Below are 24,283 nucleotides of genomic sequence, written 5' to 3' on the forward strand. Positions count from 1 at the left end.
ACAACCTGATTTTTATAGACTGTTCATTTATGTTCAAATGAGTGATATGATTGTGATTTACTACAAATTATATGCATTATAATTATGTAGAAAAAAAATATTGACTATATTTTTCTTTATGAAATTTTTTTGATTAATTATTGTATGTTTAGTTATAAATATATGTTAGTTCAGAAAATTTAACATTTATATAATTTAATTAAAAAAAAAATCGCGAGTAAAGTCACATTGCACATGATGATTTCTTTTGCAGTTGTACTATATATGATTTGTAAAATTGGTTGAATTGTCGTGTAAATGAAATGATGTATGGTCAAGATAACACGAGCAGCTCAACACGTGGCCAAACTAGCCTTTGTTGCCTCCATTGGAACATCCAGTCGACATGCTAATGTATGGTCTCGCTGTCTCCAATCCATTTTTAGATTTTGATTTGAGTGTTTTTATTTCCAAGCTTCTTCTAATATATATGGTTTAACATTAGTTAGTTATTTGTAACCAGAAAAAAAAAAAAAAAAAAACGTTTGTTAGTTTGTATAGCATTGTTGTTTGATGGTAGAAGTAGACTAGTCGTTGAGATATATTAGTTGCATAGGGGTATAGCTACTGTAATTGGGGCGTTTATCTATTGAGTAATGAACTTTTGTTTATTATATGAAAGTCTAATCAAAGTTTTGGTTAAAGTTAATTACAGGAAAATAGCGCATCATGAAACAGAATAAATGGATGACACTATTTTGTAGATAATATGTTTAAATAATTCATCATATTTTTGAATGTAACTTTTTACGAATTTTTACGCATGTATGTTAGAAATCTAAAAAATGCGGTAAGTTCAATAAAACAAAACTTATAATAAACTTTTTTTTGTCATTTATTTTGTATACACTTAAAAGAAAATTGTTCATTAAGATTTAAAACGTGAAAAAAATACATATGAAATCATGTAAAATGAGTGAAGACCTAAATAACATACATAGAACATGAGTTCAGTTATTTATATATTCTCATTTAAAATTAAAAAGGTACAAAAAAATCAACACAAAAAAGCATGTCAGCTAAAATAAATATTCAAAATTCGCTTTATCTAAAATATGGTCAAATACGTAGTGCATTTGGGATACCATTCCCCACCAACGAACGTAACGTAACCATACAAAAAAAGATCATTTCCAAAATACTAAAATAACAATAGTTGAAATGTTGACACATAACCATATTTTTGCATATACAAAATTGCCCATCCGCACAATGGAATAAACGTTTGGAACAGTCGATCATCCCCCAAGATACGTACGAGACCACCGTTCTATTTCCAGGGATGCGCCAAGCCGTCACTAATCTTTTATTGATCTAGCTTTTTTGATTATGAAATGAAAACTTGTTAAAGTTATTATAGTGACATAAATCTTTATAACATTATGGTTCTAAAGTCTAAACAGTAATTTGATAAAATCTCACTTTAATTGGTGGGGAACAAAAAAAATGACACGTCGTTTGGTGAAAACATTTTTATACAAAATAATTCCGTCGGCTGATGGATTTTATTACTGTTTGCAAATTGCAAGCATCTCTATACTCCTCCTAACCAAAAAATATATATTAACCCAAAAAAAAAAGGTAAAGCAATAGTGGCAATTTAGCAAGTTTTGTTCTCTCACTCTCACATGTGAATATTAATTAGTTAAAATCATAATTTCAAATATTCCAATAAGCGGCCATAAGCAATCAATGTATCATTAACTTTACTAGTATTATTATTCCACCGAACAATTTTGTTAATTAATTTCCAAAAAATAACTTTGTATTTTCGTGAATGAGCTAGTTTTTTAAAATGTTCCATAAAGTAGTAACCATAATTCCCATTAATTTATCAGTTACACACACACAAAGAAAAGAAAAAAAAAACTATTTAGTTACCGTATAAAGTATATAAATCCGTAGATATTTTTAGAGTTGTATAAGAATTGACACACAAAAAAAAAATCAAGAATTTGATATTTCTTTAATCTTTTTTTGGACCACCGTTTCCCTCAAGAAACGCACACCGTCTCTGTCTTCTCTCACGAGGTGCTTGTATCTCTCTCCCCTGTAATGTAATAATAACCCAACCCAAAAAAAAAAAAAAAGAACTTCCATTGAACTGTTTGAAGAAAGCTTGGCTTCTCTGTCTTCTTCTTCTTCTTCTAACTTTCTAAGCTCAAATCCTTCTCTCTCTTCTATTCGTATCGCTCTCTCTCTCTCTCTCTCTCTATAGAGTATTAAATATGTAATGTAATAATGAGAGTAAATACAGTTACGGTTCATTATCTTACATCTCTCTGTTCAACTCCTTTTGTCAGGAGAAAACTTAAAGAGATGATTATGAAGAATTTGCTATAAGAAGAAACCTAAAGAAACCCATATTAAAAAAAAAAAAAAAAGAGAGAAGTTTTTTTGTTATTGGTAGATCTATTATATATTTATTCTTATTTTCCTTTTGGGATTTTATTTTAATCTTGTTCCTAATTGAGAGAAAAAGAGATGAACAATCTGAGTTATCTTGAACCAGATTACTCTGAGTTTGTTGAAGTTGATCCTACTGGAAGATATGGAAGAGTAACGTTTCCTCCTATCCCAATCTAATTAATCTTCTCATGATCAAAATCTCAATTATTATTTTGTTTGATCTTTTTATTGACTTCATTCATTCTTGGTTTGTTGCAGTATAATGAAGTTCTGGGTAAAGGAGCTTCAAAGACTGTGTAAGAATCTAACAAATATCACTTACTTTTTTTTTTTTATATGCTTTCTTGGATCTGGTAATGATGATTCAACTCTAGTCTGTTGTTCTTTTTTCATAAAGTTTGAGACTTTTTGTTTCTACAATCAAAACCCATTTGTGATCCATCGAAAATCTCAGATTTTTCTGTGAGTTTTTTGATTCATGATTGAATCTTATGAATGAATCCTTTAAAACAGGAAAAAATAAAGGTTGAGTTTTTTTTTGGTCTGTCTACTTGAATCACTTCTACTTTGGTAAATTAATTTCCCACTACAGAAAATTTCCAACAACAACGACTTTGCTTTTTTTTTGGATCTCTTTATTATTGCATTGACTTATATACACCCAATTCAGATTCTTTGATCATACACAACATTAAACTTTTGTCTTCTTTCTTTCTTATTGATTTTGTAGTTACAGAGCATTTGATGAATACGAAGGGATAGAAGTAGCATGGAACCAAGTGAAGCTTTACGATTTCCTACAGAGCCCTGAGGATCTTGAGAGGCTTTACTGTGAGATTCATCTCCTCAAGACTTTAAAACACAAGAACATTATGAAATTCTATACTTCCTGGGTGGATACAGCCAATCGAAACATCAATTTTGTTACTGAGTTGTTCACTTCTGGCACCTTGAGACAGTAAGATTCTTTTACAAAAGAAGAAACTTGTTGTTCTCTCTTTGGTATTAGTTTTTATCTTTGGCTTCTTACATGATTATGGATATTCCAGGTATAGACTCAGGCATAAGAGAGTAAACATAAGAGCGATGAAGCATTGGTGTAGACAGATCTTGAGAGGCTTACATTATCTTCACAGCCATGATCCTCCTGTGATCCACAGGGATCTCAAATGTGACAACATTTTCGTTAACGGGAATCAAGGAGAGGTCAAGATTGGAGATCTCGGCCTCGCTGCCATTTTAAGAAAGTCCCATGCTGCTCACTGCGTTGGTACATGCATCTCCAAACCAAATCCAATATGCTGTTTCTTGCTGAGTTGCTTTGTTTCTGATTGTGGAAAGTTTTAATCTTTTGTTAGGAACTCCTGAGTTCATGGCACCTGAAGTTTACGAAGAAGCGTATAACGAACTGGTAGATATATACTCGTTCGGTATGTGCATTTTGGAGATGGTCACGTTTGATTACCCGTACAGCGAATGTACTCACCCTGCTCAGATCTACAAGAAAGTTATGTCGGTGAGACTCTCCGATTACTAAAACACACACAGATAAAAAAAAAAAGCTTCCTCTCTTTCTGTTTCAAATGGCTAAAAAATTCGGTTTCAGGGCAAGAAACCGGATGCATTATACAAGGTGAAAGACCCTGAAGTTAAATGTTTTATCGAGAAATGCTTGGCCACTGTATCGCTTAGAGTCTCTGCTCGTGAGTTACTAGATGACCCTTTTCTTCGAATAGACGATGGTGAATTTGACTTGAGATCAGTTGATATGGATGATTCGGTCGGGCCACTTGTTAGGCAGCCGCATCATCTTCCTGACTACTACAACTACACGTCAAATAGTAGCTCTTTGAACCGTCAGTACTCAAATGGTTATAGTAGCCCCAACGAGTACCAGAACGGATGGGCATATAATCCAGCTGAGACAGAGGAGACTCACGGAATCGAGCTCTTTGAGTGTCGAAACGATGATGATCAAGAACAAGACAAGACATCTGGTAATGTTGATATTACCATCAAAGGGAAGAGAAGAGATGATGGTGGCCTATTCTTGCGTCTTAGGATCGCCGACAAAGAAGGTAAAATATTCTCCTGTCCTTTCTTTGTTTCACAACCTATGAACAAGAGTGTGAAAACTACGATCTTTCTAAGTTCCAAAGTTCTAAACATTCATTATTTGTTGCAGGACGTGTCCGAAACATTTACTTCCCATTTGACATCGAGACAGACACGGCACTGAGCGTTGCAACAGAGATGGTAGCGGAACTAGATATGGATGATCACGGAGTCACAAAGATCGCCAATATGATTGATGGTGAGATATCTTCTCTTGTGCCGAGGTGGAGACCGGGCCCTGAATTCGAAGAATGTCTTGCGGCTGCAGCGGCAGCAAATGCTGCGAGCATTTGCAACAACTGCGTGTCGAACCGCACCTCAATGGGGTCGGTGATGGATTTCTTGAGGACCAATCCTGGTGCGAATGTGATACAATGTTGCAGAAATGGGTGCGGAGAGACTCATGGCCGGTTTGAAGAGATCACGATCAGAGAAACCGAGGTGCGTCTTAGAGAGCTATGGAAGCTGCAGCAACAGCAGGAAAGCCGTGAGCTAAGCTCAATAGACTCAGGGCAAAACCACTCCGAAGAAGAAGAAGAAGAGGAAGAAGAGGTATATGAAAACCCTGAAAACACGTTTTCTTGCGAGGCAGGTAACGGAATAATAAACCACTTTGGATCCTTCTCGTTTATACCTTCTAAATACTGCGACGAGGAGGTATACGAGAAAAGCGAAAATCAGGTCCAACAAGATTTGAGATGGCTTAAAGCTAAATGCCAGATTGAACTGAGAGATATTCAAGATGAGCAATTACAAACCCGGTGGCCGGAATCCGGAGAAGAGTCGGAGATTTCTCCTTTGGGTTCGGTTTCAGGGTTGGAAGGAGATAAGGTGAAAGAACAACAGATGTATGGAGGAAGATTGGTACCAAAGTGTCTAAAAAGGACAACTTCACTTCCTATTGATGCCATTGATTCTTGATTACTTAGTAGTGTTTTCTTCATGTATACATATATATCGTTTGCTATTATTATAAAGTCTTTTACATTGTAACAACACTCACCACACAAGTATACTTAAAAAGAGATCCATCCACTTCAAATTCTTTTGGGGTTGTTTGTACAATAATAAATACCCTTCGATCTACTCATGCATAAATCTAGTACGTATGTGAAAACTTCAAGGTGTAATAAGAGAATAATTACTTTGGAAATTTCGTTTCTAGCAACTTGTTTTTTAATCTTTTCAGGATTAACATAACTATGCTAGCAAATGACTATATACCTAGTAATCAGTATTGGAATGCATCTGTTTTCTTTTGCAAGCCTCCAAGGTCCCAAATAAATGCTTGTGGGAGATACGAATTGATGAGAAACAATAATGAAAGCAAATTATTGAACGATGTGAAAAGTAAGCAAATCAGTTTTGTCCATATAACTCCGGACATTAATATTACTCAATTTACATTTAAAAAAAAAAACTGTAATAAAAAAACCAAGAAATAAAATAAATTTCTGTCAAGAATTTTGTAAATAAAATTGGATAATGTATTGTAAAATGAAATTAAAGGAGGAAGATAAAAAAAGGAAATAGGACAAAAGAGTAAATTAATAAGTGTAAACCCCACAAGCAGCACAACGCCCATGTTCCACTGCCGACCAATCTACTAGAAATTTGGGTTCATCCACATGCATTTGTATTCATTTCACTTATTTTTCCATCAAATTCCTTTAATAAATATATATTATAACATGGTTTGGTTTGTCGTTACTATACAGAGCTGACCAGAACTACAAGCAGAGCAAGCAGGTGGTTGCGGCCGTCAGCCAATATCTAGTCATTAATCGGCTTTTTTTGTGAAGTTCTTTTAGTCTGATGGTAAAATTAGTTGATTTTTAACCACATATACCAAGGTTCGAATCCCAGCATCGCCGACTCGGTTACTATAGAAATGCTTGGACCTTTTCAATAGGACTTTTTTTTTTCTTTTTTTTTTTTTTTGTCAATACCTACACACTAGAAAATCGATTCGCCCTATTAAGAAGTACTGCTGCGCCTGGTTTTTAAAACTTTTAAGTGTTAATGTGTTATCTCAAGATTTATGACAATATATAATTTGTAAATACTAAATTACACACAAAACTGGAAAATAGAAATAACAATCACGTGTGACTTTTGATGTGGTGAGCCTATAAAGTCCGAAGCTCAGATCAGATCCAGATATATACGGTGATCTGATCTCACTGTACGTGATTGTTTTGCTGGAACAATTAAAAAAAACCTTTACGACAATAATATTAATAACGGTTTAATTTTAAAAATGAAAATGATTATGATATATACCTTTGTCACAAATTAAAAACTCGAAAATTTATGTTATACGCGTCAAGAAAATTCAATGGAACTAAACGAATAAAAAAGATAATGAGAAATGGTAGGGACATATATATGAAGAATTGAATTAGGGTGACCCATTAAAAAGGAAGATAATATTAAGGTAATAATTGATCTTTGTATATATATGTAGGAGTACAGTATATGTAATAGTCTTACAAAGCAAAATCCTAAAAATGGTCGTTTATTGAAGACATGCATGTGGGCATTGTATGTACAGATCAACGTACTCTTTTCGTACCCAACTCAATTCCACTTCAGTGCCAACCATTCTTCTCATCTATATCTTCCTCCATTCATTTTCTTGTCGGTCCTTAAACCTAATTCCCCTCAATCTTTTCTCATATTATACTTTTATATAAACAAGGTCCATTATTATGTATATAATGCAAGATGGTCATCACCACCAGCAACTAATAATTCAGATTATGGTCTTATTTAATTTGTCCTCATATATCATATACAATATGTATATTATTGTCGATCTTATATCTACGTGAAATCGTGTACAACCTTGAAATGATCCTTTGCGGTGGTGGAAGCCAACTAGCCTCATTTGAACGTACACTCGTGGCTGTGTGGCTAACAAGATCAACGAAATGATTGGTTACTTTCTTATAATCTTTAAATTAATCACTCTTCTGTCCCAACAGTTTCAAAACCTTTCTATGCATTAATTCCAGTAAACCTTTCTATGTAACACCGTTTACAAAACAAAAATGATAAATAAATTGTACTTTTTATATAGAACGAACAAAGCAAAAACTTTAAGATAAAAGAGTTATCTAATTAGCCAAATTTACATATATTTTCTAAACCTTTGCACGTTTATGTTAAGCGTCAAAAGTGACTAGATGAACCAAACATAAGTTGAGATCACTAGCTAGTTCTAACTCGAATTGCTGAATCCTTAAAAAATTTTGAACTGAATTAAACATAGATCAGTTTTGGATATACAATTCAATTACAAAGTTGAGGCTGACAAAAGAAAGTAAAATTAAATCAGGCTATAAATATTTAGGCCCAGTGGGCTCCGTTTACTTTATATTTGTTCACGTATAAAAAAAGTTTATTAACCAAGCCTGAAACTGAAAAGGCCATATTTAACAAGCCCAACTAAAAAATTCAGGCCCATAGAAACAGACAAGTGAAAGAAACCCTAAGAACCATGAAGTATATAAAAAGCTCCGACTTGCTCTGCGCGTCTCTTTCTTTTTTACCCGAGCGGACGGACGAACACTCAAAGCTTGCCTGAGATCTTCTCACTTAGAGATCCTTGAGAAATCGCAACAATGTCGGAAAAGGCCGTCACCATCCGAACCAGGAAGTTCATGACCAACAGACTTCTCTCCAGGAAGCAATTCGTGAGTTCCATTTTTCTTAATTCCCTTAATCTATTTCTCTATCTTATACGTTTGGGGTTTAGCGGTGGTGGCTACATGTAATTGGATCCGAAAGATGATTGTTTAGTTTCTTCTTCGGATGTTTAATTTTGTTGGGTTTGACGTTTTAGGTCAGGTTTTCAGATTTATAATCTAATAAATTCTTAGTAACGGGGTAGTAGGTAGAGAGTGAAGTACAAGCTTTTCTATGAATCTGAGTAATTTGTAAAATTATCGCATTTGCCACTCATGTAACTCATAACCACATAGTTCCATTAGAGATTCTGAATGAATTACTAAGATTATGGTGGATTTGTGGATTGTAGGTTATTGATGTTCTTCACCCCGGAAGAGCCAATGTTTCAAAGGTTTGTTCTTTAACGTAATTGTCTTATTACTTACATATATATATTTTGAGTTCTTTAGATAGTCTGTGAGAGGTTCTAACGGGTTAATTGGTTTTAATTGTACATAAAAGGCTGAGCTGAAGGAGAAGCTAGCAAGGATGTACGAGGTCAAGGACCCAAATGCGATCTTTGTTTTCAAATTCAGAACCCACTTTGGAGGTGGTAAATCATCCGGCTTTGGTTTGATCTATGACTCTGTTGAGAGTGCCAAGAAGTTCGAACCCAAATACAGACTAATCAGGGTAAATGCTCTCTTTACTCTTGTTTCCATGATATATTCCTGCTGCCTATAATGACCTGTCTTTAGAAATGTTATATATCTCGCTATTCTATTGATTACCATCAGTACTCTTCATTCTTCATCATTAGAGTTTGTCTGTAGATTGTTAGCTCTGTGCTGTGTTTTGGAATCTATCGTATTGCACTTGGGTTTTCTACATTGTTTTACTTAAAATCCTGGCCGTTGTGTTTGGCAGAATGGACTTGACACTAAGATTGAGAGATCAAGGAAACAAATGAAGGAAAGGAAGAACAGGGCTAAGAAGATCCGTGGTGTTAAGAAGGTGAGTCTACTGGTTTTTAAATTTTTTACTATCTTGCTTTCCCTTTCCCTTTTTAAACATTGTGATTGAAGCCTTATGAATGGTTTTCGTTCAATGTCTTGCAGACAAAGGCTGGTGATCCCAAGAAGAAATGAGATCCTCAAGACGGAATCTTTATCTTGTGGGTTGTTGTTGATCTGCAATGTCATCTTTTTATGGTATTTGTCTGCTGTTAGATCGTTTCTCCAACTAGACGTCTTTCGGTTTATTTTGTTTCTGTCAACTTTTGTTTTGAGTTTAGTGAAAACATGTGATCTAAGGTTTTGTTCAATACACATCTTATTTAAACTCTTTCTTGTCTATTTCCACCATTTTGGTTGCAAATGTGAGTCTCTCTGCCCGTTGTTGAATTGTTTTTCTCACATGATAATCTTATAACTTAGAGCACAATCAAGGACATCATTATTCAAAATAACAAAAGTGTTATTCCTTACTCCATAATTTCTGATATATGAACAGTAATTATAGTTTCCTAAATCTGAAATCGTTCTTTTATGTAAAAGTTATAAACTTGATCAGCTCAGAGGGTAAATTAGCTGGCTTGTGTTAAATTTCACGTTTGTTACTTTAGCGTCCTCGTTAAAGGGTTAAAGCAAAGACGCTTTACGAAAAAACCGCGTTTAGGAAACGCTAATTTGTTTAGCTTAACAAATTTTGAGTTTGTGTGAGTGAGTGGATGAGGACTATGGTTGGGACCGAGAGAGACGTCACGGCTCAACCAATCCGCAAATAAGGAAGCGCGTGCGTGAAAGGAGTGGGTGACCACTTTGCCTCGTCTTAAACGTTAGGTTGTTTGAAATACCAAATGTAGCCCTGGTTGGGTCGACGAATCTCATGCCCCTACCACCCAATCACAAGCGTACCAATCCTCGTGAACACGCACACACACACACCTCTCTTCATCTCGGTCTCCATCTGGATCTGGGCACTTTACTCTCATCGGAGCTGAACCAAGCAGATCTGTTTTCCTCGAATTGTTCCGGTGGAGATGACATCGGATCACCGCGACGCTGTTTTCTCTCTTGAATCACCCGATCTGGAGGAAGGAGGTGTAGGAGATGGAGGAGAATCCGAGACTGACGAGGATCTCCGTGAAAACGACGACGTAGACGTGGTTATCCCGGAAACGAACGAAGCCGAAGCCGAAGACGACGATCCCGAAGAGGAGGATCTAAATTCTCCGTCTACGTCATCACTCGCCATGGTTTCTACGATCTCGGCTACTGCTGTTGTTTCCGGGACCCCGACGACTAATTCCTCAACAGGCGCCGTGACCGTTGCACTTCCGGCTGGATCCGCCGTTCCTGTCTCTGTAATTCCCGTTGATTCCGATCCGAAATGGCACCGTATGACTGAGATCGTCCATCAGAGACCTCCGATCGATGATTCCAGACGCCTTTTCCAGAGGCTGTGGACGGACGAAGACGAGATCGAGCTTCTCCGTGGTTTCCTCGATTACATGACGACGCACCGAGGCAGCAGCTCGCATCCGCCTGATACGGCGCCGTTTTACGAGCAGATAAAGTCGAAACTTCAGCTTGAATTCAACAAGAACCAGCTGGTTGAGAAGCTTCGGAGACTGAAGAAGAAGTACAGGAATGTGATGAGCAAGATCAGCTCTGGTAAAGAGGTATTCTTTAAGAGCCCTCATGATCAGTCTACTTTCGAGATTTCTAGGAAGATTTGGAACCAAACTGGGAAAATCATAGGGTTTGAAGACAACAATGTCATGGATTTTGATGAAACCAGTAACCATCATAACACCAATGGTAACTACTCGACCTTTAATAGTCCTAGTTCTAATCCGGAGCTCGATTCTGAAAACGGAGTCGAGAAGAAACTGACGATGAGTAGTAGTAGCGGATCGAGAAAACGTTCACGATCAAGAATTGGGAAGATTGAGGAAGACAACAAACCCATCATCACTCCTTTTGATGGGCAAATACCAAACGCTGCTAGCAATGTTAACCTCAACGAAACCGCAGCTGCGATTAGTATGGGAGGAAATCTCGGGGGTTTGATCGAAGAGACTGTGAAGAACTGTGTCTCTCCTGTGATCAAGGAGTTGATGAATGGGACTACTAGTGTGATGATGGCTGCGATGGGAGGAGGAGGGTTTCCGGGTAGTGGTGGTGGCTTTGGCTCGTTAAGTCCCATGTTTACACGGCAGATGAATTTCGGTTTTGGTGTAGAAGGAGGAGGAGGAGGAAACAAGGCTGTGGCGGATGAGCGGTGGAGGAAACAACAGATTCTGGAGCTTGAAGTGTATTCAAGGAGATTAGAGTTGGTTCAAGAGCAGATTAGAACGACATTGAATGAGTTAAAGACGATGCCGAGTGGTGTATGATGATGAAGAAGCGTAAGAGATGAATAAGACAAGAAATAACCAATAGGTTGATGTATCTGAGTTAACCTTCTTCTGGTGTGTGGGTGAGTATAGTATGAGATTTGAATCTTTTTTTAAGTTATAAATTGCTAAGAGGGGGGGGGGGGGGGGGGGGGGGGGGGGAGGAGGGGTTTGTGTATAACCTTTGTATTAGATTATAGTTTTTTTTTCGTAGAATCATTTGTTCAATAACAAACAGAGTTCTAGCTATTTTTCTCTCCAAAGAAAAAAAAAAGTAATAATTTTAATTTATAAATTGTGTATTACTCTTTGTCAAAAAAAAATCTGTAATAACAGGACATGTGTTTATTTCACTTTGGTTTATTTCTTGATCGGATGCTGTTTTGTTTTTTTAAGTGTATTATATTCTGACTAAAAATCCTTTAGGACAACGTGTTTTGTCAAAACATGGAAGTGGTTTATGGCAAGAAGTGGATTTCTGTTGCTAGCGTCGTTGATCAGAAAAATATGTCAAGATTAAAGTTATAAAATTAAAGAAATAATATTGAGATTCAAGAAGAGAACGCAGAAACTTCTCCACGTGAAGAGGCGAATGTTAGGTGTCGTTTGTTATGAATTTATTAAGAAGCAATTTCTAGATTTGATTACTCAACCAATTAAAAATTAAAAAATAAAAAAGAATTATCCACACGAGTTTGGGGTATCATATGATATGGGTGGTGGTGATGGTGTGTAATGTATACATCAATAAGCACCTTACAAAATTGGGACTTATCCCAGTGAATAATTCTTTTCAATTCCCTTTCTTCTTCTTCTTCTTCTTCTTCGATTGGATCTTGTCTCGTACTTTGTAAGCTGTTTAAGTTTCCGGCTTTGCATCTTTTCCACTGATCTTTTGTTTTGTCTCCAAAATTTTCATAATTGAATAATTTCGCCTCTGCAGGTTCGAATTCAGCTCAAGAACAACTCAACACGAACACTTTCGCTCACTGTCAAAACCTCGAAGTTAGTAGCTTTGTACTCTCATGACTTATTCTTTTCGAATTTGTTTGTTCTATCTCTAAGTCATGGTCTTGGTTTCAGTTTCACTCTACTCAAAACACTCTTCGGTTCATAAAAATATTTTAAAGATGACAATCTGTTGCTTGTCAAAGATTGTGTCTTGAATCTTTTCTGATTTTCTTGTGATCCATCTTCAGCAACCAAAACTGAGAAATTTCATTTTGGTGGACTTTCAAAGACCCTAAGCATGGAGAAGGACCAGTGTTCGATCAAGGATGATGTGACTCAAGTAATTCATAATCCTTTTTTTTTTTGCTTTCTGTACTGCAATAAAGAAGTTTTAGTTCCTTTGCTCAAGTTTCCCTTAGTTGTGTTTTCTTTGTTTAACAGTTGATAGGTAACACCCCGATGGTATATCTAAACAACATTGTAGATGGTTGCGTTGCTCGTATTGCAGCTAAGCTTGAGATGATGGAGCCTTGCTCTAGTGTCAAAGAACGGTATTCTTACTAGAACCCTCTCTCTCTCTCTCTCTCTCTCTCTCTCTCTCTCTCTCTCTCTTGTTTGCTCCAAGAAATATTTGTTCTGAGAAACACCTCTTGGTTCTTTTCAATGTTCTTCCGCTTGCTAGAATTGCTTATGGTATGATTAAAGATGCTGAAGACAAGGGACTGATCACTCCCGGGAAGGTAGATTGTTTTAGTTTCATACATCTGTTTTCCATTTCGACATTAGAATGGATCACTGAAACTGAAATACTGGTGGTGTTTTTTTTAAACTTAGAGCACGTTGATTGAGGCTACTTCTGGTAACACTGGGATTGGCTTAGCCTTCATCGGAGCAGCTAAAGGTTACAAAGTGGTGCTCACAATGCCTGCAACTTACAGCCTTGAAAGAAGAATCATTCTTTTATCATTAGGTGCAGAGGTTCACCTTACAGATCCTAGTAAAGGCGTTCAAGGAATCATCGACAAAGCTGAAGAGATATTAAGCAAAACTCCAGATGGTTTCATACTGCAACAATTCAAAAATCCTTCAAACCCGGATGTATGGACTCTCCTTTCACATTACATATATATTTATTTGCTTTGTCCTCTCTTTATCAATCAAAATTTGGTTTTTCTGCAGACTCACTACCGAACCACGGGTCCAGAGATATGGAGGGACTCTGCAGGGAAAGTAGATATATTGGTGGTTGGTGTTGGGACTGGTGGAACGCTTTCCGGATCAGGAAGATTCCTCAAAGAGAAGAATAAAGACTTTAAGGTAGAAATCTTCTATTTAAGTCCAACCAAATATCATTAGTTATATATATTTGGCTTTTCATTGTTTCAAGCACTTCAATTGTCGTCAACAGGTCTACGGGGTGGAACCTGCAGAAAGTCCAGTAATCAGTGGAGGCAAACCGGGTGAGTTTGTTTATCTCTTGCTTGCATTTAAGCTTTTGAAATCTTGATCTTGAGTATAAACATAAAATACCCTAAGTAAACATCATTCGTGGAGTGTCTTGCTGCTAAAGCTCTTTCTTGATCACATGACCATAAAACGCGGATACTGGTTCCCGGTTTCTAGGTCCACATTTGATCCAAGGTATTGGGGCTGGAATCATCCCAGACAATTTGGATCTCAACGTTCTTGATGAAGTCATTCAAGTAATGTAGCTGAGGTTTTATCTTTTTTTGTCTTTGTAAACGCGATGAGATGTCATAGAAATCAAACTGAGATGTTGTGATCTTTAATTCTTTTTTTTCAGGTGACAAGTGTTGAAGCAATTGAAACAGCCAAACTTCTTGCCCTGAAAGAAGGATTACTGGTAGAATCTCCGGTTTAACAACTTTGTGTTGGTATAAGCCACTAGAAGAACATTTCTGATAAATGTTATTGTCTGGCAGGTGGGAATATCTTCCGGAGCTGCTGCAGCCGCTGCGATAAAGGTGGCAAAGCAGCCAGAAAACGCTGGGAAACTCATTGTTGTAAGTAAACAAAACAGTCATAAGCTATAACCGGCTTTCCTTAACAAAAAAATCAGACTGGGAAGTTAAAAGAAGATGTATCGGTTATTGTCCGGTTTTCAGGTGGTTTTGCCCAGCGGCGGGGAACGTTACTTATCGACTTCATTGTTTGAATCAATCAGACATGAAGCAGAGAATTTGCCAATTCACTAAGAGCTTATATGCTACCTCACTCGCGGTTTGGTTTATTAAAACATTACCAAGGTTTCGGTTTGAAGGATTTCAGTTGATGCCTGATCCTCTCAATCTTAGCCTCTCTCAAGTGGACTCTCTCCTGTGTTTTCTTCTTATATCTAAATGTGTAATATAGTCTATATGATAATTGTAGTAAATTAAATTCTTATAAAACATAGTTTACTCTTTATTTTATTTTTCTTGTCAATTATCATTTCACAAACCCATATTAACACTAGACAATATGGCTTGCGGATTGTGGAAGAGGAAGAAGATCAGAGGACAAGAGACTATAAACAAACACATCATAGATTTTACCTTTGAGAAAAGTGTAACTCCTGAGCAGACCCTCTCTTTGAAAACCAACCTTCTCAAGAACTCTTTGGGATGCTTTGTTTTGAGTTTGAACAAAAGCTTGGAGCCTGAAAACATGAGGCAAGTCATTGAACACTTGTGATACCGCAACTGACACTGCCATTGTTGTTACCCCCTTTCCCCAATACTCGTGACATAATCCATACCCAATATGCGCTTTGAATCTTGAAAATACAAAATTTACAAAACATATATTTCTATGAATTCATCCTAGAACTACCAACATATGCTAAAAATAAAATCATGTACAGTAACGTACCTATCATCACCGGTCTCAGGGAAGATTGAGATGAACCCGATCGAACGCCCATCGATACATATGGAACGTCGCCATGGATGCGGCACACATACATCTCGAATGAAGACCAAAGCTTCCTCCTCCGATGTAAAAGCCGGCCAACGGAGATTTCCGGTCACTCGATCATCTCCGGCCCATCTCAGGAAATCATGAGCGTCCTTTAGTTCGAACGGCCTGAGGTTGACTCTTGAGAGATCAATCTCCATGTTTTTCTTTGGTTGGTGGAAAACTTTAACTCTTAAGGAATACTATATTATGCTTCGGTGAATATTAATTTTGTCCTGTGGGATACTATATCGTAAAGCTCATCATTTAAGTACGTGTAGTATCAGTAATAATACCCAAAAAAAAAAATATATATATATACAAGATGTATAGAGAGTTGTTTATACTTGATCTAATTATATTGACGTAGTCATTATTACTTGGTTTTTTTGTTACAAATATTTGATTTTAATTTTGTTAAATATGTAGATTTTGATTTGTTAAAAAAAACTGGAATTCATTTAATTGAGTTTTATTTTTTAAAAAATAAAAAAATTAAAAATAGTTTGTGATTCAGTGATAAACATAAATAAAATATTGGGTGATTTTAGAGCTAATATACTAAAGCTGTTTACAAAAAAAAAAAAAAAAATATTGGGTGGTTTTTAAAGTTTTAATCTCCGACCATTAAAACGCTGCGTTTCGGGTTCAGGGTTTTGCATTCCGACACGGTGAAGTGAAGAACAACGAGATCCATTCTTACTTCATCTTCTTCTACACCTGAGAAAAGAAACCCTAATTTGTTCAGAAATTGGTTTCCAAAAAAATGTGGTCTTTAAGAAATCTCAAGTATATATTCAGATTAAGACCTGAACCGATTTCTTCTTTATCCTCTTCTGCGCATTCGATCTCTCGCTTCACCGGCCGTTCTTTAATTCCGTCGCAGCACCGATCAATTACCTCCACGGCGCCGCTTCATGGATGGATGGACTCTATCAAAGGTGTTTTCACCGGAAACAAGGACACTCCTGTGGAAGAATCAAATCTACCCGTTGAAGCTTTCACTCTTCTCCGTAAGTCTTACACGAGATGATGCGTCTCTGTGTGTGTGTGTGTGTGATTGAAAAATGGGCATTGTAATGGTGGTTGGTATGGTTTAGACTAACCAAAGGTTTCATCTTTGGTTGCAATTTAGGATTTGCTGATGAATTGAAGAATGCTAGAAAGTTAGGAAAATTTAAGCAGTACATTGTTGGTAGAAGCAGCGAGGCCACCTTTGCAGAGGCTTTTGAGAAGCAAGAAGCTGTTATTAGGTATCTTGGAGCTCTTGATGTTACAGGAGAGGTTGGTTTCTTTCTTAGCATACTACTAGAGTGTGTGTTAGCTATGTATTAATCATCCGTTTCAATCATATTCACATGACTTGCTAGTAGTTTGCAAAATCAGCGGGAACAAAAAGAACCCTGTTGTTATGTTGATGATCAATATCTTGACTGTAGCACTAGGTTTCTTGATGTGTAGAATCTCAAAGCGAGTCAGAAACAAGATGCTGCTAAACATTGCAAGTGCACGATAGCGGATGTGGAGAATACGCTGGCCAAGTTTACTTGGGCCAGGCAAGCTCACAAGAAGATGGTGGAGTTGAAAGAAGGAGGCAAACCATTACCAAAGAACATGGGAGAGGTATTATTCTGACTTTATTTACTCGTATGCTTCTTAGCTCTATAAGCTCCTTTCTATGGGGCAAGTTGCATGGCTGGTTTGGTCACGTTTCTCATTTCTTAGACTTAGAAAATAGTATTTAGAGCTTATGGGATTTGTGCATTGACGCTCTCATCGTTTTGACCATCTTCAAAACATAACTTTAAGTTTCTACACCTAACTGATTCCCGGCTCAGGAACAGGCCTCTGTTATAACAAGAACTAGTTTTGTAGCTTGGTTGATTTGGATTACTGGTTTGATTCGATGTTCAGTGGTTAGAAACAGGAGTCATCCTGCACTATGTTTGCATTGTTAAGATTTCTGTTTACATATAGATAGATTGTTACCTGTTGGTTTGACTGTTTTCCTTTGTGCTGCTGCATCCACTAAGCTAGTTATGATGACACTAAATTGTTATATTTGTCTATTGGAAGCTGCAAAAAATGATGGGGTCAACACCGCTGGATCTGGCGAGATCAAACTTAGCCAAAAGTGGGCAGATCAGCCGGAATGCACTTTGTCCCTGTGGTTCCAAGAAGAGATATAAAAGGTAAACAACTTTGAAGAGCTTTCCTTTTTCCGTGAAATGCACTCAAGACTGTTAATCAAATCTGCACCTATATCATCTTGTTTTCGCTTTTATTGATTTATTTATCTTCTTATCTTCTTCCTTGAAGATGTTGTGGAAAGGATTGAAGAACACAGAAGTTGATGGAAAACATCCAAAGATCGAATTTGATGATCATTGTTGGAGTTCTATTTTTCCCTTAAGCTACAAATCTACTAGCTCTCTTTTTTTTAACTCTTTCTTGGCTTCATGTGCTATTTATGTTATATTGAAGAGTGAGGGATGGTGGATTATCTTGGGCCTCCTCTGACTCTGTTCGCTAGCCTAAAACGTTTGCAACTGTTCGATTGATTACTAAATTACCCCTAATGTTCATCAAAACAAACAACCAGACAAAAAGGGTTATTCACGGCAACAATTGTTTTTCTTTTCTTTTTTTGGGTTAACGGCTGAACCGGATGGTTCGCAGCTTTTTTACTTGGTGTGTGAATTTGACAGACTTGAACATTCTAGAAACCAAATAATTAAACCGAAATTGCACATTAAACGGGATTGGAACAAATACAATAATACAGATTCGCCGTTATTAAGAAGTTCAATATGATTATTAGCGAGAGAAAACTTAGTACTCTCTCTGTATCATAAAAGGATGGAATAATGATTTTCTAGTATTTTTTTCTTGTATCACAAAAAATAATTTTATGTATATTTTTATCAATTAATATTAAAAGATTGTAAATTTCAATAACCATTAAATAAAAATTTAAAAATTTGATGAAATACTATTAGTTAATAATTATAAAATATCTTATTATATATAAATAATACCTTTATTGCTAAACATTTAATGTTTTTCTTAATTCATATAAAAATCCTAAAACATCATCTATTGTGATATAAAGGGAGTATTAAACAAGATCGAGAGAAATGATTATTGAAAGAAACAAGACAAATTACAAACCAAACTCTAAGAAATGATTATTGAAAGAAACAAAGACAAATTACAAACCAAACTCTAAAAAATGATTATTGAAAGAAATGATTAAACGTCTAGAGCATGAGCAACTTTAACGTCTTCGGTTTTCCTAAAGAAGTCTGGACAATTTAAAACACACCAGTAAGAAAGCTAAAACACAAGTTAGTACGGACCTCCAACTGCGATTGGTCTCTTTCATAGCTACCTCCAAATCTACTAGCTATTTATGTTTTTTTTCAGGGGAAAAAAAAAAATTTGGGTGAGATATTGAAGAGTGAGGGATGGTGGAAATGGTTTATTTGTAAGGTTATTCAATAATCAGTTTTCCTGAATTCTTCATATTGTTAAAAAATTATTTCAGAACCTAACCGAATGAAATTTTTATTTGATAACAAGTTGTTTGATAGATAATCCAATGGCAAATATTGTCTTGTACTCTTGTTGTTGCACTTTAAAAGTAAATACTATCGTAGTGAATAATAAAGTCAACGGTCAAACTTGAAAAGCAATCTAAAATTCATAATTCAACGGCTGAGATCTATTGGATTTGATATAACGGTCAGAGATGAAAATAAAGTTTGGTGTTTGAGTCACGAAATAAGAATGCTTTGAGTAGTGTGTGCGCGTGGGTTCTTTCTCCCTCCCAATTCAGGTAAGATTTGTCTTCTTTCTCTCCTTTGTTTACGAAATCAGATACAAAAGCTTTCTCAATACCAAATCTCAAACCAAAAAAATCAAATCTTTTTCTTTGAGATCAAAAGCTTTCACCTTTCTAAAGCAAACAAACAAAAGCTTTAAGCTTTGAGAAACAAAACAAAAAACAAAGCTTTCGATCCATGGAACCTGCAGATTCTTCACCACCACCACGAGATACGTCGGAGCAAAACCCAATGCCCTCGTCTCCAAATGGAGAACCTGAGACTTGGTTCGTTTCTTCTAACTCTCTGTAACTGAAAATGATCTTCATTGTGTTTTGGATCGATTGTTGATTTCTCTTTGCTTCGTTTCTTATGGGAGTAAAATCTTAGGGTTGAAGATTTGAAAAACATTGCTACAGCTCTGGATGTAAGAGAACGTTTGGGCAGTAAGATCGGTGAGACCGCTTCAATGATTTTTGAGTTTTTACTTCAGTGGAAGGAATATGAAAAGGGAGTGGAGTTGAAGGAGAAATTGTTTACGGAGCGGTTTGTGGAGCTGAAGAAGAGGGAAGAGCGAGTGAAGCTTGTTGAAGAGAGAGAGATCAAGGTTGAGCTGGCTGAGGCTTCAATCTCTGACCGATTAAGTGCTTTGGAGGAGAAAGAAAATGAATGTGATATGAAACAGTTCCTGGGAGAAAATGTGATGAGAGAGTTGAAGGAGAAACATGGAGAGCTGATGAGAGAGTTTGACGCAAGGGAGAATGAGCTTAGGTTGCTTGAGTTAAAGGAGAAGGAACTTGAAGAAAGGGAGAAAAGGCTGGAATTGAAACAGAGAGAAGTTGAAGAAAGATCAACAAATGCTGAGACTTGTAAGAGATCTTGGGTTGAATCTGTATCAACAAACAAGGGTAGAGATTCTGAGTCTCTGATTCCCCCTGGCAAAAAACATAAATCCATCACAGAACTCTACGATGCTGCTGGTGAAGAGAAGAGTGTGCTACCTGTAAAGAGAAGTTCTGCTCCTGAATCTGAGCATACAAGTGAAGCAAAGAGAAGAGAGGCTTATGAAACTGTCTGCAGAGATGAAAGCGATGATGAGGATCCTGAGCCATTCACTTGTCCTGATCCAGACTTCAACGATTTTAACAACGAGATGAGCTCTTTCGCCGTGGATCAAATATGGGCTCTGTATGATCCTATAGATGTCATGCCTCGATACTATGCTCAGATCAGGAGAGTACTTTTGAAAGATATGAGTTTACGGGTGAGATGGCTCGAGTCAGTGCAGACCACAGAACATGAGGAGCTGATTCCCGTTGCTTGTGGGAGATTCAAATATGGGAAAACTGAGAACAAAAGCCTCCTTATGTTTTCTCATGAGATGAATCACATCAGACGTGGCAAAAACGTCACTATAACCCCGAGAAAAGGCGAGACATGGGCTCTTTTCACAGATTGGACCAAGGCTTGGAACAGTCACAGGGAGCAGCACAAGCCTCCTTACAAATACGACTTTGTGGAAGTCCTGTCCGAATGTGACAGTGATCATGGCATTGGAGTGGCTTACCTAGGGAGAGTGGAGGGGTTCACATCAGTCTATAAACTTGCTGCGCAACATGGACTTGTCCAAATCATGATAGGATCTGATGAAATGCTTAGATTTTCTCATAGAGTCCCGTCTGTTAAACTGACAGGAGATGAGGAAGAAGGAGTCCCAGCTGGATATTTTGAGCTAGACCCTGCCGCTATTCCCCGAGCTTATCTTAAAGCTACTAAGGTTGAAGAAGAAAAGATTAGGATATAGTCTTTGGTATGATAAGTCTGATATGTGTTCACTCTACTTCATCTATATAAATAAATATCAGGTAGAATGCTTCCTTTGTCATGTCTGTTTTCACAGTTTCATTGCTAATGAATGTATCAGATTCTTAAGCAGCTTTTGATCCTTACTGCAAATTACATGATCATATTATATAAATGTATTAAGGGAAGGAATGCAACTCCATTGGAGAGTTCTTGTGTATAATTGTGCTGTGATGGGATGTTGATGAAGACTTGAAAGCCATTTCAAAGTTCTTTAACTTCTTGTTTTGTTTTTGATTGGGGGTCAATACTCAACTTGATTAGTAAACTTGTATAATTAAATTAAAACATATATCCTTCCTAATTCTATATTTTATACTTTTATAAACACTTTTCCCAAATTTGCAAATCAACCCCTAATTCTGAAGCTACATAATAGAATTGGCCAAGTATTTTCCCAGGAAACAGAGAAAGCAACTAATTGGGTTTAACAGAAGGAGAAGGAAAAAAAAAGTGAACTTTACACGATTCCACGATCGGGGAGGACGAGAATGGCGGTACAGTGGCTTCTGGTGTGTCATGGGATGGCGACGCTAACGGTGGTCATCTCCTTCCTCTGTGGTCAATGGCCAATCTTCAAAGGCACACCTTTTCAATGGATTCATTACTTCATCACTTTCGGCGCCTACGATTACTTCCTGTAATCCCTCTACTTCCTTCCTTCCTTCGCATCTCATTAGTTCTTCCATCGCGTGTTAGCCGTTTTATCTTTGCCTCAATTTAGGGTTCCTCTCTCTGATCATTGCTCTCTGTGTTTGGGTTTTGCAGGAGATTCGTCGGATTTGTGTTTGGTTCCAAGGGTACGGATGTGATTATGTCTGTGGAGTACTTCTGCTGTGAGCGTCCTAATCCTCTACTCCAGGTGAGAAATCTTTATTCGATATTGTGATCAATTACAACAACCAAAGCTCTGCATCGTTCTTGTTCTTGGTTTTGGTTTCTAGAGTTAGTGATCGGACTAATTGGGGATTAGGAGATTCGTTTTAGTGATTGATACTTCATGTTATGAAAGTGCTTCTTTTTCATGAATTTGAGATATGGGAGGATAGATTATTATCATTAGAGGTATCTAAGTGCTTACTTGTGAGATTTAACACATGACTCTGAGAACTACTTTGTTTGGTGGTGAATATATTGAGTTTGATTTTACTGTTTTATATAATCTTCTGCAATATCAGATTCACACAAATTATTTTTCTACTCCGATGTGTAGGTGATATATATAGCCATTATTGGATCAACATACTTCTTAACTGCAAAGTCTTCATTCATCTATATACCTGGATATTATGTTGGCGATGCTCACAAGTAAGGACTGCGCTTCTTCGTTTTACCTTTTATAATGTCAAGTCCTGAGTTTATTATGCATTATCCCACTTTATATCCTTAAAAACCTTGTATTTGATTTTTGTAGGTACACGAGCTTTCTGGCTGTTATAATTGGTGTCATACTTTTCTTGTTGACAAGCTTTTCTGATCCAGGTACTGTGAACGCTGAGAATGTTTCACGGTACCTTTCTGCTTACCCCTATGATGATATCATTTACTCGGAGAAAGATTGTTCTACGTGTAAAATCCCAAAGTAAGTGGCATTGAAATCCTGTAGTTAACTTATTAAAGAGCATAGTTGCGTTATGTTAACACTTTTTACACTTATTTTCCTCATTTAGGCCTGCTAGATCCAAGCATTGCAGCATCTGCAACCGCTGTGTGGCTCGGTTTGACCATCATTGTGGGTGGATGGTTTGTACTTACCCCCTGAGCTCTGTTTCTTCTTTTATCTTCTCATACCAAAATATTGTTTGACGTGAACATTTTTCTATCGGTTTCAGAATAATTGTATAGGCGAAAGGAATACCAAATATTTCATGGCTTTCCTCTTTTGGTGAGCTTTCATTCTTGCATTATTCTTGGAAGATTACCATACGGTATATTGTGTCCTCATCATTTCTTTTGTTTCATGTTAAATGGTTCTTTAGTGCTTTGTAGGCATTTCCTTCTTTGCTTGTATGGAACAATAGCCATCGGGTTTATCCTTGCTGGGCGAGTAAAAGATCTTCGTGTTGTACATATTTTAACCGGTACACATCAAACATGCCCTTGTTGTGTTAACGATCATATCTTCTTAAATTAGTTTCGATCTTGTGATCCCTTTTTGGATTCCTAATCTGGTCTTTCTTTCTCAATTCTGCAGTCTATTACGGTGTAGATAAATCTTTCCGTAGCTTAGCTCCTCGAGTTTTACAGGTGAGTAAACCTAACTAACAAATTCACTCATGTCATGTGTGTTTAATATTGTAACATATCAAAATTTCCAATGTATTTGAAACAGTGGCTAGTTGGTACATACAACACCCAGATTCTCCTAATGGTGTTTCTCGGCATTGTTTCTCTCCTCCTTGCTGGCTTCTTCGCTTACCACGCAAAACTCTGCTTAACCAACACAACAACTAATGAGGTTTTAACTTTTTCCGCCTCTGCAAAGCAAATCATATTCATATCTGTCTCTCCCGCTAACTAACAGGTTTTCTTGGGGTTTTGTATGCTTTCTGATAGACATTTAAGTGGAGAGAATATATAGTCTTGAAGAAGAAGCTCAGTGAAGCAAAGGCGAGCACTGCTGCTCTCAAGGCAGGAGTGTCATGTGAACCGAAGAAGCCATTAGCGGAAAGCAAATGCTTTGGGCTCTGTGGGAGATCCTCTACTCATGAAACAGCTGAGGCCAAAGCCGAAGCTATAACAAAACGGAATTTGTATGATAGAGGAAGTTTCCAAAACGTTTCTGAGATCGTTTTCCCTTTATCATCAAGACCATCTTCTTCCATCAAATCAAAACCGAAACCGGAATAGTTATAGTCTTTGTATACTACACTACATTAAAGCTTTTGGTAGCTTTTTCTTGTTTTTTTAAAGCTTTTAGTTAGTGACTGACTGGCTGACTGGATTTGATGATTTGGTCTTCAATCCAATTTAGTTCATTCTTATACATGATTTGAGACATATTGATAAATCTGATTTTGGAAATTCAAAAAAGCTGAAGAAGTTGAATTATGAA

General features: G+C 36.8%; 8 protein-coding genes across 11 annotated transcripts; 7 read left to right on the forward strand and 1 right to left on the reverse strand.

Moving 5' to 3' along the window:
* The first annotated feature begins 1,952 nt into the window (after nt 1-1,952).
* On the forward strand, nt 1,953-5,605 carry LOC104764123 (serine/threonine-protein kinase WNK1). The gene is made up of 7 exons (XM_087503022.1): nt 1,953-2,598; nt 2,707-2,744; nt 3,179-3,406; nt 3,498-3,718; nt 3,807-3,964; nt 4,055-4,526; nt 4,634-5,605. The coding sequence occupies exons 1-7, from the start codon at nt 2,524-2,526 to the stop codon at nt 5,482-5,484; spliced, it is 2,043 nt and encodes a 680-aa protein (XP_087359148.1). The 5' UTR covers nt 1,953-2,523; the 3' UTR covers nt 5,485-5,605.
* A 2,460-nt stretch (nt 5,606-8,065) lies between these two features.
* On the forward strand, nt 8,066-9,638 carry LOC104764124 (small ribosomal subunit protein eS24z). The gene is made up of 5 exons (XM_010487578.3): nt 8,066-8,261; nt 8,606-8,647; nt 8,758-8,928; nt 9,163-9,249; nt 9,354-9,638. Exons 1-5 carry the CDS (start codon nt 8,190-8,192, stop codon nt 9,381-9,383), a joined length of 402 nt encoding a protein of 133 aa, XP_010485880.1. The 5' UTR covers nt 8,066-8,189; the 3' UTR covers nt 9,384-9,638.
* A 182-nt stretch (nt 9,639-9,820) lies between these two features.
* Nucleotides 9,821-11,884, forward strand: LOC104764125 (putative transcription factor At3g04930). The gene has a single exon (XM_010487579.3). It carries the CDS (start codon nt 10,277-10,279, stop codon nt 11,633-11,635), a length of 1,359 nt encoding a protein of 452 aa, XP_010485881.1. The 5' UTR covers nt 9,821-10,276; the 3' UTR covers nt 11,636-11,884.
* Nucleotides 11,885-12,100: 216 nt separating this feature from the next.
* LOC104764127 (bifunctional L-3-cyanoalanine synthase/cysteine synthase D1) lies at nt 12,101-15,018 on the forward strand. The gene is made up of 12 exons (XM_010487581.3): nt 12,101-12,485; nt 12,579-12,640; nt 12,835-12,926; nt 13,028-13,137; nt 13,269-13,326; nt 13,421-13,684; nt 13,766-13,903; nt 13,995-14,046; nt 14,210-14,289; nt 14,391-14,450; nt 14,530-14,610; nt 14,713-15,018. The coding sequence occupies exons 1-12, from the start codon at nt 12,343-12,345 to the stop codon at nt 14,800-14,802; spliced, it is 1,230 nt and encodes a 409-aa protein (XP_010485883.1). The 5' UTR covers nt 12,101-12,342; the 3' UTR covers nt 14,803-15,018.
* On the reverse strand, nt 14,964-15,774 carry LOC104764126 (uncharacterized). Its single transcript, XM_010487580.3, has 2 exons — nt 15,458-15,774; nt 14,964-15,362 (listed from the first exon to the last, which is right to left on the reverse strand). The coding sequence occupies exons 1-2, from the start codon at nt 15,700-15,702 to the stop codon at nt 15,059-15,061; spliced, it is 549 nt and encodes a 182-aa protein (XP_010485882.1). The 5' UTR covers nt 15,703-15,774; the 3' UTR covers nt 14,964-15,058.
* Nucleotides 15,775-16,134: 360 nt separating this feature from the next.
* On the forward strand, nt 16,135-18,136 carry LOC104764128 (uncharacterized). Of its 2 annotated transcripts, none has more exons than XM_010487582.2 (5): nt 16,135-16,554; nt 16,677-16,825; nt 17,003-17,164; nt 17,618-17,733; nt 17,861-18,136. In XM_010487582.2, exons 1-5 carry the CDS (start codon nt 16,308-16,310, stop codon nt 17,877-17,879), a joined length of 693 nt encoding a protein of 230 aa, XP_010485884.2. In that variant the 5' UTR covers nt 16,135-16,307; the 3' UTR covers nt 17,880-18,136. The 2 variants fall into 2 exon arrangements, 1 of the variants encoding a protein (XP_010485884.2); XR_015591594.1 differs by having other exon boundaries at nt 16,176-16,554; nt 16,987-17,164.
* Nucleotides 18,137-18,644: 508 nt separating this feature from the next.
* LOC104764129 (uncharacterized) lies at nt 18,645-21,300 on the forward strand. 2 transcript variants are annotated; one of them, XM_087503033.1, is made up of 4 exons: nt 18,645-18,868; nt 18,968-19,379; nt 19,489-19,652; nt 19,756-21,300. In XM_087503033.1, exons 3-4 carry the CDS (start codon nt 19,564-19,566, stop codon nt 21,167-21,169), a joined length of 1,503 nt encoding a protein of 500 aa, XP_087359159.1. In that variant the 5' UTR covers nt 18,645-18,868; nt 18,968-19,379; nt 19,489-19,563; the 3' UTR covers nt 21,170-21,300. The 2 variants fall into 2 exon arrangements, with proteins under 2 accessions (XP_087359159.1, XP_087359158.1); XM_087503032.1 differs by having other exon boundaries at nt 18,681-19,379.
* Nucleotides 21,301-21,325: 25 nt separating this feature from the next.
* On the forward strand, nt 21,326-24,214 carry LOC104764130 (putative protein S-acyltransferase 17). Of its 2 annotated transcripts, none has more exons than XR_015591593.1 (10): nt 21,326-21,868; nt 21,997-22,090; nt 22,442-22,536; nt 22,643-22,810; nt 22,899-22,971; nt 23,061-23,113; nt 23,208-23,309; nt 23,423-23,475; nt 23,561-23,686; nt 23,785-24,214. XR_015591593.1 is itself a non-coding variant. In XM_010487584.3 (10 exons), exons 1-10 carry the CDS (start codon nt 21,720-21,722, stop codon nt 24,076-24,078), a joined length of 1,197 nt encoding a protein of 398 aa, XP_010485886.1. In that variant the 5' UTR covers nt 21,587-21,719; the 3' UTR covers nt 24,079-24,214. The 2 variants fall into 2 exon arrangements, 1 of the variants encoding a protein (XP_010485886.1); XM_010487584.3 differs by having other exon boundaries at nt 21,587-21,868; nt 23,218-23,309.
* Nucleotides 24,215-24,283: the final 69 nt, after the last annotated feature.

The sequence above is a fragment of the Camelina sativa genome, chromosome 19 (assembly GCF_030686135.1).
Source record: "Camelina sativa cultivar CO46 ecotype springtype chromosome 19, ASM3068613v1".
NCBI lineage: Eukaryota > Viridiplantae > Streptophyta > Magnoliopsida > Brassicales > Brassicaceae > Camelina > Camelina sativa.

Excerpts from the sequence above, each read along its gene's own strand:
- LOC104764123 (XM_087503022.1), top strand. The coding sequence starts at position 2,524 with ATGAACAATCTGAGTTATCTTGAACCAGATTACTCTGAGTTTGTTGAA. Across the intron at positions 3,407-3,497 it reads ACTTCTGGCACCTTGAGACA|GTATAGACTCAGGCATAAGA; the intron begins GTAAGATTCTTT and ends TGGATATTCCAG. Across the intron at positions 3,965-4,054 it reads TCTACAAGAAAGTTATGTCG|GGCAAGAAACCGGATGCATT; the intron begins GTGAGACTCTCC and ends ATTCGGTTTCAG.
- LOC104764124 (XM_010487578.3), top strand. The coding sequence starts at position 8,190 with ATGTCGGAAAAGGCCGTCACCATCCGAACCAGGAAGTTCATGACCAAC. Across the intron at positions 8,262-8,605 it reads TTCTCTCCAGGAAGCAATTC|GTTATTGATGTTCTTCACCC; the intron begins GTGAGTTCCATT and ends TGTGGATTGTAG. Across the intron at positions 9,250-9,353 it reads AGATCCGTGGTGTTAAGAAG|ACAAAGGCTGGTGATCCCAA; the intron begins GTGAGTCTACTG and ends AATGTCTTGCAG.
- LOC104764125 (XM_010487579.3), top strand. The coding sequence starts at position 10,277 with ATGACATCGGATCACCGCGACGCTGTTTTCTCTCTTGAATCACCCGAT.
- LOC104764127 (XM_010487581.3), top strand. The coding sequence starts at position 12,343 with ATGATATGGGTGGTGGTGATGGTGTGTAATGTATACATCAATAAGCAC. Across the intron at positions 13,327-13,420 it reads GACTGATCACTCCCGGGAAG|AGCACGTTGATTGAGGCTAC; the intron begins GTAGATTGTTTT and ends TTTTAAACTTAG. Across the intron at positions 13,685-13,765 it reads AAAATCCTTCAAACCCGGAT|ACTCACTACCGAACCACGGG; the intron begins GTATGGACTCTC and ends GTTTTTCTGCAG.
- LOC104764126 (XM_010487580.3), bottom strand. The coding sequence starts at position 15,702 with ATGGAGATTGATCTCTCAAGAGTCAACCTCAGGCCGTTCGAACTAAAG. Across the intron at positions 15,363-15,457 it reads CCTGAGACCGGTGATGATAG|ATTCAAAGCGCATATTGGGT; the intron begins GTACGTTACTGT and ends TGTATTTTCAAG.
- LOC104764128 (XM_010487582.2), top strand. The coding sequence starts at position 16,308 with ATGTGGTCTTTAAGAAATCTCAAGTATATATTCAGATTAAGACCTGAA. Across the intron at positions 16,555-16,676 it reads TGAAGCTTTCACTCTTCTCC|GATTTGCTGATGAATTGAAG; the intron begins GTAAGTCTTACA and ends GTTGCAATTTAG. Across the intron at positions 16,826-17,002 it reads CTCTTGATGTTACAGGAGAG|AATCTCAAAGCGAGTCAGAA; the intron begins GTTGGTTTCTTT and ends CTTGATGTGTAG.
- LOC104764129 (XM_087503033.1), top strand. The coding sequence starts at position 19,564 with ATGGAACCTGCAGATTCTTCACCACCACCACGAGATACGTCGGAGCAA. Across the intron at positions 19,653-19,755 it reads AATGGAGAACCTGAGACTTG|GGTTGAAGATTTGAAAAACA; the intron begins GTTCGTTTCTTC and ends GTAAAATCTTAG.
- LOC104764130 (XM_010487584.3), top strand. The coding sequence starts at position 21,720 with ATGGCGGTACAGTGGCTTCTGGTGTGTCATGGGATGGCGACGCTAACG. Across the intron at positions 21,869-21,996 it reads GGCGCCTACGATTACTTCCT|GAGATTCGTCGGATTTGTGT; the intron begins GTAATCCCTCTA and ends TGGGTTTTGCAG. Across the intron at positions 22,811-22,898 it reads TCTACGTGTAAAATCCCAAA|GCCTGCTAGATCCAAGCATT; the intron begins GTAAGTGGCATT and ends TTCCTCATTTAG.